Source organism: Sus scrofa, chromosome 13 (genome assembly GCF_000003025.6).
Source record: "Sus scrofa isolate TJ Tabasco breed Duroc chromosome 13, Sscrofa11.1, whole genome shotgun sequence".
Classification (NCBI taxonomy): Eukaryota; Metazoa; Chordata; class Mammalia; order Artiodactyla; family Suidae; genus Sus; species Sus scrofa.
This window is the reverse complement of record NC_010455.5, coordinates 83008840-83022441: the sequence shown is the minus strand read 5'-3', so window position 1 is coordinate 83022441 and position 13602 is coordinate 83008840. Positions and strand designations below refer to the sequence as shown.

General features: G+C 41.7%; 1 protein-coding gene across 4 annotated transcripts in view; it reads left to right on the top strand.

Annotated features, from left to right (window-relative positions):
- Positions 1–13602, top strand: part of GK5 (glycerol kinase 5 (putative)) — an 87853-nt gene that overhangs the window by 13148 nt on the left and 61103 nt on the right. For all 4 annotated transcript variants that reach the window (XM_003483257.4, XM_021069569.1, XM_021069570.1 and 1 more), the window contains exon 3: positions 1395–1470. In XM_003483257.4, coding sequence (XP_003483305.2) covers positions 1395–1470 — 76 coding nt within the window. The remainder of the gene's footprint in view (positions 1–1394; positions 1471–13602) is intronic.

Here is a 13602-nt window from a genome sequence, read left to right as displayed (position 1 = left end):
CCAAGTCCTCACGGATGCTAGTCAGATTTGTTAACCACTGAGCCTTGACGGGAACTCCCATTTTTATGACTGAATTGCTTCTCCTTCTCACTTTTCTGGTTTGAAGTATTTCAAAACCTGTTTAAAAAATGTTGAAAGAATACTGCACTGAATACTTATATATGTTCTCCTAGATTCATGCATTTTTTGCGATATTTACTTTACCATCCTCTGCAAACTTTTAATCTTTTTGGCTGATTGATGTGAGAGTTGGTTGTGATGTAATAACCTGTTTTCCCTAAATACTTCAGCATTACCTCCAGAGAAAAGGGGAATTCTTATACATAAACACAATGCAGTTATCACTCAGGAAAAGTAACAGTAGGTCCTCAATATTCCCCTCTTATCTCAATCTTGAATAACTTTTCAGTCCAGAATCCGAGGATGAGGCATTGCATTTGGCAATCGGTCTGTTTAGCCTCCTTTATTTTTATTTATTTATTCTTTTTGCTTTTTAGGGCCGCACGTGTGGCCTATGGAAGTTCCCTGGCTAGGGGTCTAATCAGAGCTACAGCTGCTGGCCTACGCCAGAGCCACAGCAACACCGAGTGAGGCCATGGATTGAACCACAACCTCAGATTCATTTCCGCTGTGCCACAATGGGAACTCCTGTTTCGTCTCCTTTAATCTAGAGCAGTTTCTTCATGACACTGACAGTTTTCAAAGGTATAGACCCGTTTAACAGACTCTCCTGCATTTGGCGGTTGTCTCTTTCCTCATGATCAGGTTCAGGTTAACTGTTTATTGAAAAGAATATGGTGCAGGGGCTAATGTGTCTTCCTTGGTGCTCTAACTGTAGTAATTTCTCATTTGCTCAGTGGATAAATTGCTCTTGTAAAAAGAATGTCACAAAAATACCCAAGTTGCTAAATATTTTAAGAAACTTGGACCTTCCAAAATCCATGTTTTTCTTTGCAACCTGGCATCTGTGAGGAAAATAAGATCTATGCTTTAGTGTTTATACTACTTTCCCTGAGGACTTTCTCTTGTTGCCATCAACCAGCTTCTCTTACCACGGATCATTGCTTAAATTAAGACCCAATTTTTTTTAATTGTCAAGAAGAAAATACAACCTGACTGACTTAAAGTAGTGTTTGTTTTTTTCCTAACTTTTAAAGCAAAAAGGTCATTTTATTATTATTAGAATATGATCTTTTTCCCCTTTAAGTAAAATAAATACTACAGAATCATTCTAGTAATGCTTTATTGATTAGTTCCATTTGTGTTATTAAAATGCAATGCTAAACCCAGTTGTTTTTCTTAAATATTATATTGAACAATTTATTTTCCATATTCTAATATTGTAAAACAAAACCTCAGGCAGTTACATGTGTTTTATCCATCTTTATTTTCAGCTGCAGGAATAGAGATGAATCAAATTGTCGGTCTTGGCATTTCAACACAGAGAGGAACCTTTCTTACGTGGGACAAGTAAGTACATTGTGTGCTAAGGACTATTGTTGGGTTCATACCACACTGAACCCATTGCAGTGAAACCTGTTTGGAGAGTTTTAAATATATGAATTTAGAACAATTTTGCTTGGTTAAGAGAGATGAAAGTTGGCCTAGTTTCTGGCTTATTAAATATGCTCCCTGCTTGTCATCTAGCCTTGGCTTAAATAGTAGTAATAAAAAGACTGTTGTTGTCATTGAAATTCTCCATTTCCTTGTTTATGTGAGTTAGTTTTTCAAATAAGCATGGATTGAAGATCTAAAAAACTAGCTTATAGCTAAAAAGATCCAGGAAAACCTGGCCCATTTTATTTTATTTATTTTGTCATCTTAGGGCTGCACCCATGGCATATGGAAGTACCCAAACTAGGGGTCGAATTAGAGCTGTAGCTGTGGCCTACACCACAGCCACAGCAACATGGGATCCAAGCTGCGTCTGTGACCTACACCACAGCTCACAGCAATGCCAGATCCTTAACCCAGTGAGCAAGGCCAGGAATTGAACCCTTGTCCTCATGGATAGTAGTTGGGTTCATTACCACTGAGCCATGATGGGAGCTCCAAACCTGGCCCATTTTAGAAACACAAGACTATAATTATGTTTTATATTTTTAGTCTACTCCAAATTTAGTATTTAGGTACCTAGAGTGTATGAGTTATGTATGGATTAAACACAGTTATAATAACATAATGACTACTATGTAGTGGATTCTTGTGATACCTCCTTCAGGTTCTGATATCCTTACAAACAATCCTGTTATTTGGTTGTTATGTCTTATTCAAAGCCATTCAGTTAATAAATAGAGCCAAGATTCCAAATTATCTTTTTGATCCCAAAGAATATGCTCTTTCTATTACTCCCATATTGCCTTCAACATGTGTTTTTTTTGTATTAAAGAGAATAACAGCATAAACAGTGTAAAATGTTTTTTTGTTACCAAGCCTTGCACTCCAAAGGGCATCTTGAGCTTAGGGTAGTGGGGAAGAAAGTGAAGAATGTAGAGGTAGGGATAAGTCTAAGAAATATAACAATGGTGAATTCAAAGAGCTTGGACTTAAAATTCAGTGTTAGGCAAAAGGAAGAAGTTGAAATTTTCCAATATTTCCAGTATTTGATTGGGTGGGATCAAGAAGTGGAATAGGAAGACTCTGAGCTCACCTCTCTCCACAAATGCATCAAAACTAGAGTTGTAGTTATATAGAGCAGCTCCTTCTTAGAACAACCTGAGGGCTAGCAGAATGGCTCTTCTACAACCAAGGTTATTAAAGAGAGAACATATTGTTTCTGGTAGGAGGGGAGGAGGAGCAATCTAATCAGGACCTGTAACCCTAGTGGGTAACCCAGAAGAGGAGGGGGATATCATAGGCTGGGGTGGCTTTCCTGAGAAACAAGGGAATTGAGTCCAATTTTGGGTACCTTAGCCCTGGGGTTCAACATTGGGAAAACAAGCTTTCTTGGCTAGTTTGAAAACCAACAGGGTTTAGCAGAAAGCTGTAGAAACCAGGACTCCTCTCTTGAAGAGTACACACAGACTTGCCTGCTCTCAGTTATAGTGCAAAAGCAGCAGATTGAAAATATCTCATGTTCTGGCTGGCCTACCAGGACTGCCCCTCAGCCCACACTGGGCTTCTGTTCCAGTACTGCTTCTAAACAAGCTGCAAACTTGCACCAGGGTGAAGCTGAATTAGCTCAAGATTTGCAGCTTAAGCCCAATAGGCTCCAGTCCTGCCTCTGACCAAAGTGGATATTGCCATCACACTGGGGAGAAGTGGCATTAGCTTAGATCTGCAGCTCCAGCCTCTTTGGCTCTGGCCCTGTCCTGAGCCTGGAAAAAGCCCCAGCTTACTCCTAGCTCCAGCCCTAACCCCTCCTTCTTTAGTCATATATCCCATCAAGGTGGCAGCTACCAGCACACCTGAGACAAGATATGATTAATGCTCACTTCAGATTTAGCTCTCCCACCAAAGCCACTGGGCACATGCAGACTGCATAGGAATGCTCCCACTCAAAAGTATACCTTTAAGACCAAGATAGGTAACTGTTTAACCTGATTTCATAGGGACAAAAAGAGAAATTCAAACAAAATGAGAAGACAGAGGAATATGTTCCAAATGAAAGAATAAGATGAAATCCCAGGAAAAAAACCTAATAAAATGAAGATAAGTTATTTACCTGATTGAAGAGTTTAATAGGAATAAAAATGCTCACTGAACTCAGGAAAAGAATATAGGAGCACAGTGAGAACTTCAACAAAGAACTAGAAAATATAAAAAAAGAATCAGAGCAGAAGAACACAATAATTGAAACTAAAATTTACTAGAAGGAATTAATAGAAGATTAAGTAATATAGAAGAATTCATAAGTGACCTGGAAGACAAAATAGTGGAAATCACCCAATCAAAATGGCAAAAAAAAAAAAAAAAAAAAAAAAAATTGAAGACAATTTAAGGAATTTGTGGGAAATCATCAGGAATGCTAACATTCGGAATTCCCATTGTGGCTCAGCAGTAACAAACCTGACTAGTATCCATGAGGACATGGGTTTAATCCCTGGCCCAGATGAGTGTGTTAAGGATCTGGTGTTGCTGTGAGCTGCGGTGTATGTTGCAGATGTGGCTTAGGTCTGGCATTGCTGTGGCTGCAGCTCCAATTTGACCCCTAGCCTGGGAACTTCCATATGTCATGGGTGTAGCCCTAAAAAAAAGAATGCTAACATTCACATTAAAGGGGTCCCAGAAGGAGAAAAGAGAGAGAAAGGGGTAGAAAACATACTTGATGAAATTATGGCTGAAAACTTCCCTAAACTGAAAAAGGAAACAGATTCCCAAGTCCAGGAAGCACACAGAGTCCCAAACAAGATGAACCCAAAGAGACCCACCTGAAGACATATTATAATTAAAATGGTAAAAGTGCAAGAGAGAATTCTAAAGGCAGCAAGAGAAAAAGAGTCACATACAAGGGAACACCTGTAAGGTTACCAGCTGATTTTTTTCAGTAGAAACTCTAAAGGCCAAAAGGGAGTGGCATGATATATTTAAAGTGCTGTAAGGGAAAAACTTACGGTAGGATACTCTACTCCTTCAGAATTGAAGGAGAAACAAAGAGTTTCCCAGACCAGCAAAAACTGAAAGAATTCTTTACTACCAAACTGGCCTTATAAGAAATGTTAAAGGTCTTCCTTAAGTGAAAAAGAAAGGGCTATAACAAGAAATAAGAACATATTGGGAGTTTTCATTGCAGCTCAGCGGGTTATGAACCCATCTAGTATCCATGAGGATGCAGGTTCAATCCCTGGCCTTGCTCAGTGGGTTAAGGATCTAGCATTGCCATGAGCTGTGGTGTAGGTTGCAAACATGGCGTAGATCCTGTGTTGTGGCTTTGGTGTAGGCTGTCAGCTGTAGCTCCGATTTGACTCCTACTCTGGGAACTTCCATATGCCACAGGTGCAGCCCACAAAAAAAAGAAAAGAAGAGAAAATATTTAAAGGAAAAGATCTGATAAATGTAAATATATAGGAAAGGCAGTCGATCAACCACTTAAATAAGTTAGTATTAAGGTTAAAGACAAAAATTGTAAAATCAACTACAACTGTAATAAACAGGGGATACTCATAAAGGTGTAAAATATGACAGCAAAACAAAAAGTTGAGAGGATAGTAAAAAAAGTAGAGTTTTAAGAATGTGTTGGAACTTATAATGACTATTATTCTAAAACAAGTGGATATATTTACAGATTGATATGTATGAGCCTCATGGTAAACACAAATAAAAAACCTACAATAGATGCACAAAAAACAAAGAGAAAGGAATCCAAACATAGTATTTTTTAAAATTGTCAAACCACAAGGGAAGAGATTAAAATGAGAAGAAAAAACAACTACAAAAGCAGCCAAAAAACTAGTAACAAAATGGCAATAAGTACATACATATATATTTTTTCACTTTTTTTTAGGGCCACACCTGCAACATACGGAAGTTCCCAGGCTAGGAGTTGAATCAGAGCTACAGCTGCTAGTCTGTGCCACAGCCATGGCAACACAGGATCCAAGCTGGGATCTGAGCTGAATCTGCGACCTGCACCACAGCTCATGGCAGTGCTGGATCCTCGACCCACTGAACAAGGCCAGGGATCAAACTGGCATCCTCATGGATACTAGTCAGATTTGTTTCTGCTGAGCCACAACAGGAACTCCCAAGCAATAAGTACAGACCTATTAATCATCACTTTTAATGTAAATAGATTAAATGCTCCAATCAAAAGACATAGAGTAGCTGATTGGATAAAAACAACAAGACCGTCTATATGCTACCTACAAGACTCACTTCAGTGCTAAAGATACACACATTGAAAGTGAAGGGATTAAAAAAGATATTTCAGGAGTTCCCATTGTCGCTCAGAGAGTTAAGAACCTGAGTAGTACCCATGAGGACAAGGGTTTGATCCCTGGCCTTGCTCAGCGAGTTAAGGATCTGGCATTTCTGCAAGCTGTGGCGTAGGTTGTGGATGCAGCCCAGACCCAACATTGCTACAGCTGCAGCTTCAGTTTGACCCATAGCCTGGGAACTTCCATATGCTGCAGGTACAGCCCTAAAAATACAAAGATTGGAGTTCCCGTCGTGGCGCAGTGGTTAAAAAATCCCACCAGGAACCATGAGGTTGTGGGTTCGGTCCCTGCCCTCGCTCAGTGGGTTAAGGATCCGGCGTTGCCATGAGCTGTGGTGTAGGTCGCAGACGCAGCTCGGATCCCGCGTTGGATCCTGTTGGTCTGGTGCAGGCCGGCAGCTACAGCTCCAATTCGACCCCTAGCCTGGGAACCTCCATATGCTGTGGGAGCGGCCCCAGAAAAGGCAAAAAGACAAAAAAAAAAAAAAAAAAAAGATGTTTTATGCCAATAGAAACAAAAAGCTGGAGTAGCAGTACTCATATCAGACAAAATAGACTTTAAACCAAAATCTATAATAAAAGAAAAAGAAGGACATTGATTATATAATGATAAATGGGTAAATCCAAAAAAGGGATGTTAGACTTGTAAATATATATGCATCCAATACAGGAGCACCTAAATATATACAGTAAATATTAACAGATATAAAGGGAGAAACTGACAATAATACAATAATATTAGAACTTTAACACCCCAAGCACATTAATGAATAGATCACCCAGACAAAATCAATATGGAAACATTGGCGTTAAATAACATATTAGACCAGACTGACTTAATAGATATCTGTAGAACATTCCATCCCAGTCCAGCAGAATATCCATTCTTCTCAAGTGCACAGGATAGATCATATGATAAGCCACAGAGCAAGTTTCAATCAATTTTAAGAAGATTGAGGAGTTCCCATCATGGCTAAGTGGTTAATGAATCTGACTAGCATCCATGAGGATGCAGGTTTGATCCCTGGCCTTGCTCAGTGGGTTAAGGATCTGGTGTTGCTGTGAGCTGTGGTGTAGGTCACAGACGCGGCTCGGATCCTGAGTTGCTGTGGCTGTAGTATAGGCTGGCAGATGTAGCTCCGATTCGACCCAGAGCCTGGGAACCTCCATATGCCACAGGTGAGGCCCTAAAAAGCAAAAAAAAAAAAAGAAGATTGAAATTATATCCAGCATCTTTTCTGATTATAGTGGTATAAAACTAGAAATCAAACAAGTGGAGACTGAAAACATGCTATTAAAAAATCATTGGGTCAATAAGGATATTAAAAATAATTTTGATGTTTAGGAAGAGGTGATAGAAATTGTAGAGAATGTTAAGAGGAGGGCTGAGTTACTTGGTGATGAGAGTGGGTAGAATGTTTGGTTTGAGACTTGCGAATGTGGAGATAACCCAAAAGTGGTTAGAAGATTGGTCTGGTTTAGACTGAGGCTCCTTTCCTCCAGATTGGTACTCTTTCTTTCAGGGCATAATGCATCTCATGTTGATGCCTGCATCTGCAGTCCCCCTGTGCCTCCCTCCAACTCCCTGCCCAGGGTCTTGAGCACAGCAAGTTCTTTTTTTTTTTTTTTTTTTTAGGGCCACACCCACAGCATATGGAGATTCCTGGGCCAGGGGTTGAATCGGAGCTACAGCTTCTGGCCTACACCACAGCCACAGCAACTTGGGATCTGAGCCACATCCATGATCTACACCATAGCTCACAGTAACACTGCATCCTTAAACCACTGAACAAGGCCGGGGATTGAACCTGCATCCTCATGGATCCTGGTTGGGTTCCTTAACCACTGAGCCACGAAGGGAACTCCCAGCAAGCCTTAGGTAGTACATTAATCAGATGAAGGAATAAATGAGTTAAAGTCATCCGAGGAGATTCAGGGTTTCTAAACAGTGGCACTCTTGACATTTGGGGCCAGGTAATACTTTGTTCTTAGGGGCTGTCCTGGGCACAGTAGGGTGTTTAGTAGCATCCCTGACCTCACTAGTTACCAGTAACATCTCACTCCCCCAGTTTCACAACCAAAAATGTCTTCAGACATTGCCAAATGTGTCCTGAGGAGCAGGTAACTCCCAGTTGAGAACTGATGACGGTTGTATCCTCTGGTAGAGATTAAATGGATAGAAGAGAGGAAGGCAGAGGATTTGGACAGAGAGTTTCTCCCCTTCCTCCCCTTCCCCCTCCTCCCCCCTAGAATGCAAAATGCTGGCAAAATAGGACCAAGGCAGATCTGGGAGGTGGATGGTATGGAAGTAGGGCCAGGAGAGTATCTCCAGGGAAAGACTAATTGGAAATTTCATGTTTGGTTGCATTTGGAGATCAGGTCATTGGCCACAGAGAATGCTTTCATCAGAACCTGCATACAAGGTCATTCATAGCAGAAAGGTCATAGTATTGTGTGTCTGTGTGGCAGTAGGATCAGACCTTAAAAGAGGAGAAATAGAAGAGTCAGATTTGTATTGCTGTTGTTGTAGAGGTTGGATTTTTTTTTTCCTAAAACAACTGTGAGTTTTCTCCTTTGTTGTCCTTTTTTGAGATGTCTGTATTCTTTCTTGAGTTTAGAAAACTTTGAGGGAACTGAAATACTGGATAGTTTTCAAAAATAAACCAGACACACAGGCCTCATGCATCTTTGACCTTAAAACAATGGAGTTGTATTCTGCTCCCTGGTTCCCAGTGAGCCACTGCGGTGGATAATGCTGGCACATTCTACAGGCTCCCTAACAAACAGCTGAGAAAAAAATCACAGATGTGCGCACATCTCTGAGCCAGCAGGAAGTACTTCTTGCTCATTCGTGAGAGAAAATGAGAGACAGATTGGACCCTGTGGAAACACCCTATTGTCCAGTCTACTCCCAGCCTCTTTCCAGCTCATTGTTTTTTTCCTCCTGTGTCTGTGGTGCATTCTGTTGTCAAAGCCTTAGAAATGTTATGTTCCTCACAGTTGCTGTCAGGAAGTCTAAACCTTGGAACTTTGTGTTTTTCTCCTCATTCTCCCCCACCCTTAAGATGCCAGAAAACTCAGTTTTTATTTTCTCAGTCCTTGAGTTTTCTTTATATTGTTCAGGTTAAAAAAATTTTTTTTAATGTATTTAATCAGTGGTGTGGTTATCCTGTGTTCTAAAATAGCTCTAAATGACCTCTCCATTTTGGTTGTTTTCAATTCCTTTTGTTCTAAAAAATCATGAGTTGTTTTCTTTCTTTTCTCGCTGTGCCTCTCAGGGAGGCTTCTGCCAGCTAATCTCAGATCACAGGGTGTGTGCCAATTAGTAACATAAGCTATGAGTCAGAGAACCGGGATTCACACTGTAAGTGTTTGCAGGCTCGTCACTAGTAAGGCAAGTAAGGCGCTGTGCTGGTGGCTGAAGTGAATATAAAGATGAATCAGAATAGCAGCCCTCCAAAAATTTACAGTCTCTTAATACAGATATCTAAGGCATCCTGTGTTCCCTAAGCACCAAATATATCTTTTATTGTAGTACCTGAACCTTGTGTTAATGATTCTTGCTGATTATACATGATACACAATATATTAAGAGCCATAGGAGGAAATTCCCTTGTGGTCTTAGGTGTTAGCACTCAGCACTTTCACTGCTGCGGCCTGGGCTCGATCCCTGGTCTGGGATCTGAGATCCCACATCCAGCTGCTACATGCTACGGCTCCCCCAAACCAAAAAAAAAAAAGCCACAGGATGGTATAGGGTGTTAGGGAGGTCTAAGACAATTCATTTGTAAAATTTGCCACTCATGTTTTTCCTCCATTTCTCCTTCTATTGTTTTTTTTTTTAATTTTTCGTTGAAGTATAATTGTCTCCTTTTATTGTTGACAGAAATAAAGCAAATCTAAATCACTGCTAATTGAATGTTGGAACATGTGCTATTACTTGAGATCAGCATCTTTGAACATAAATACGTTTTGTTGGGAATGTTCACCCTCCTTGTTTGTCCGTGCTTATCCTTCAGAACTCAGGTTCCACTGTCACTTTTCAAAGGCTTTCCCCTCCTCCCAGACTAGGCAGGGTCTTCCTGTTCAAATACTCATGGCCCCTCTTATTTCTCTTTCATAGGACTTACTCCGTTTGTAAGTAAGCAACTGAGTAATGAATTATTTGTTCGACCCCCGATAGAAAATATATTCGTAGGGACAAAGTTGCAGTGTCTACTTGCAGCTATGTCCCCAGCTTCTGGCAAGAATTGCTATATAAATATTTGATGAATCAGTGAGGAAAAAAAATGAAATTTTAGTGTGTAAGTAGATACTGTCATAGAATGGTTCCAAAGAATCTTTTTTTTTTGGTCTTTTTAGGGCTGTACCCGCAGCATGTGGAGGTCCCCAGGCTAGGGGTCATAGCCGCTGGCCTATGCCACAGCCACACCAGATCCGAGCTGCACTTTGCGATCTACACCACAGCTCATGGCAGCGCCGGATTCTTAACCCACTGAGCGAGACCAGGGATCGAACCTGCAACCTCATGGTTCCTAGTCAGATTTGTTTCTGCTGAGCCACGACGAGAACTCTGGTTCCAAAGAATCATATATCAATAGATTTCATTTCTGCCAATCACAATCTGATGGTCCTCACTGGCAGAGCAGCATTTATTCATTGATCAGCTATCTCTTGGGAGCTGAGCATGTGGTGAGAACCTGAAAGGAAGCTCACTGTCCCCTCAGGAGGCTCTCAGGCTAATAGTAGAAACAGATGTAATGATAGATAGTGAATGGCTGGGCCTGCGGAACTGCTTTATATCTGGTCATGAGGGAACCAGAGGGGGAGACTGAATAGCCTAGATGTGGGGGTCAGGGAAGGTCTCACAGAGGCACATGAACCAGGTTTTAAAGGATGAGGAGGAGTTCCCTACATGGGAAGAGCAAATCACTGGCAGAGGTGCAGGAGTGTGGTGTGTCTGAAGCATCTAAAGGAATCTGGAATTCAAGCAAGTGGCATCCGGAAGGCACCACGCCCAAGTATTCTGACTCTTTTCCTGACTCTGACCTCATCTCTGACCAGCCTGCTCCTATCTCTATGGTGCAACCACACCAGCCTGCTGCCTGTTTCTGGAACACTCTCCCCTGGTTCCTACCTTCGGGCTTTGTACCTGCAACTTGCCCTGCCTGGAGCTCTCTTTCTCAAGATCTTAACCTTTCTCATTATGCAGACCTCACTTAAGGGACCTTCCCTGACCATTGCCTTTACCCATAACGTTACCATTTTATTTCCTTCAAAGTGCTCATCACTATTGAAAATTTTTATTTACCTATTTGCCCATTTTTTTATTCCATCTCTCCCATCGAAGTTAGAAGTTCTGTGAATGTCAGGACTTTCATGCCCCCATTCTCACCGGGGCCTTCACACCTAGAAGAGTACCTGCAACATATTAGGTACATGAGGCTTTGATTGAGATGAACCTAGAGAGGAAGCCAGGGTTCCAGACCAGAGAAGGCTGTTGATTGTAGTAAACAGTTTGCCCCTTATAAGCGTTGGGAAACTATCAGAAACAGTTCAGCAGGAGAGTAATGTAACCAAACTTGTATTTTAGAAAGAGTATTCTTTTTTTTTTTTTTTTTTTGGTTTTGGTTTTTTGTTTGTTTGTTTGTTTCCCTGAGGCATATAGAGTTCCCAGGCCAGGGAGTAGATCCAAGCCGCAGTTGTAACCTATGCAGCAGCTACAGATGTGCTGGATCCTTTAACCCACTGTGCTGGGGCCAGGGATGGAACCTGCGTCCCAGTGCTGAAGAGACACCACCAATCCTTTTGTGCCACAGCAGGAACTCCTAGAAAGGGTATTCTTGAAGCAGCATGGATAGTGGATTGGAGGGGAATGAGGCTGAGACTGGGAAGTCTCTCTCTCTCTCTTTTTTAGCCCCACACCTGCAGCACATGGAAGTTCCCAGGCTAGGGGTCAAACTGGAGCTGCAGCTGCTGGCCAACGCCAGGCTAGGGGTCAAACTGGAGCTGCAGCTGCTGGCCAACACCACGGCCACAGCAATGTGGGAAGTCTCTTTGAAGGTTTCTGCTCATTCAGATCTCTGATCTCATATCAAAAAGACACCTCACCTCTGGTTACTCTATGCTGGTGTTTTCGTAGCATAATCATTGTATGAAATGGTATTTTTATTAACTCACTTATTATACCCCCCCCATTAGAGTGTAAGCTGCAGGGATTTTAAGGGAACCCTTTGAGGATGTAGGATGACTCCTTCTCCCTCAGTTTTTGGCTGAAGCAGCTGAAGGATACCCTTAGCTCAGATGTGACACACTGGAGGAAGAGGAGCAGCAGGTTTGGATAGATGTGTTCATTTGAGGTGGTGTGGGCAATCTTGGGAGATATGAGGAAAGCAGCTATTTATTTATGAGAGGATGGAACTTAAGTTAGGGGCTGGCCCTAGAGATGAGGATCATTGAAGGTCCTTGGTGACTGCCCTTATGGGTGGGGGTCAAATTTTTTCAGAGAGAGCAGCTAGTTGAAAAGAGAAGGGGACCATGGACACAACCCTCAGTAAACACTAGCATATAACTGGCAGTCAAAGGAAGAACAATTTGCAGAATAAATCCAGAAGACCTGCATAGAGAGACAGGAGGAGAAACAGTACAGTGATATCATGGAAATCTAGGAAAGTGGCATTTCTAGTAAGGAGGACATGATTATGTGGTGCCAATATTGCAGAAGGGTCAAGCCACATTGAAAGGATCTTATAAATCTGGAAATTAGAAATACATGGGTGACTATAGTGAATGTGATTTTCATGATTGATTGGGAATTGGGATTGATTTGAGGAGTTTCCATTGTGGTTCAGTGGGTTAAGGACCTGATGATGTCTGAAGATGCAGGTTTAATCCCTGATCTTGCTCAGTGGATTAAGGATCTGGCATTGCCACAGCTGTGATGTAGACCACAGCTACAGCTATTCAACTGGCCTGGGAACTTCCATATGCCACAGATGCAGCTGTAATAAATAAACAAATTGCATTTGAATTGCATTTAGTTGAGAAATGAGAGGTGATGAGGAAACATTGAGAGGGCTTAGCTGTATGGGAAGGCATCCTGGGTCAAGAGATTTGCTTTTAGTTCTGCTTCAAAGATCAGGAGATTTAAGCATGTTTAAAGAAGACAGCTGGGAGTTCCCAATGTGGTGCAGCGGAAATGAATCTAACTAGGAACCATGAGGTTGCAGATTCGATCCCTGGCCTCCCTCAGCGGGTTAAGGATCTGGCATTGCTGTGAGCTGTGGTGGTGTAGGTCACAGAGGAAGCTTGGATCTGATGTTGCTGTGGCTGTGGCATAGGCCGGCAGCTATAGCTCCGATTGGACCCCTAGCCTGGGAACCTCCATATGCTGTGAGTGCGGCCCTAAAAAGACAAAAGGCAAAAAATAAAAAAAAAAAGATAGTTGAAGGAATGCTTGTGAAATGAGGTGATAAAAGAGACAGAAAGTCATGGATAAAGAGAATTACAGGTAGAGATGCCAGCCTTAGACCTGGAAAGAGAAAGCTTTTCTTTTGAACCAAGAGAGAGATGCGTGATGGCTGTAGGTATAGCTGGTGGAAGAGTGAGGAGTTGAGGAAGATCATTCCCTGTGTCCTTACTTCCTTTGACAAACAGGAGGCCAGTGGTAACCTAGGGCTTGAGAAGTCTGGTGAGAATTCAGATGTGTTATTTGTGGAGAATGGAGT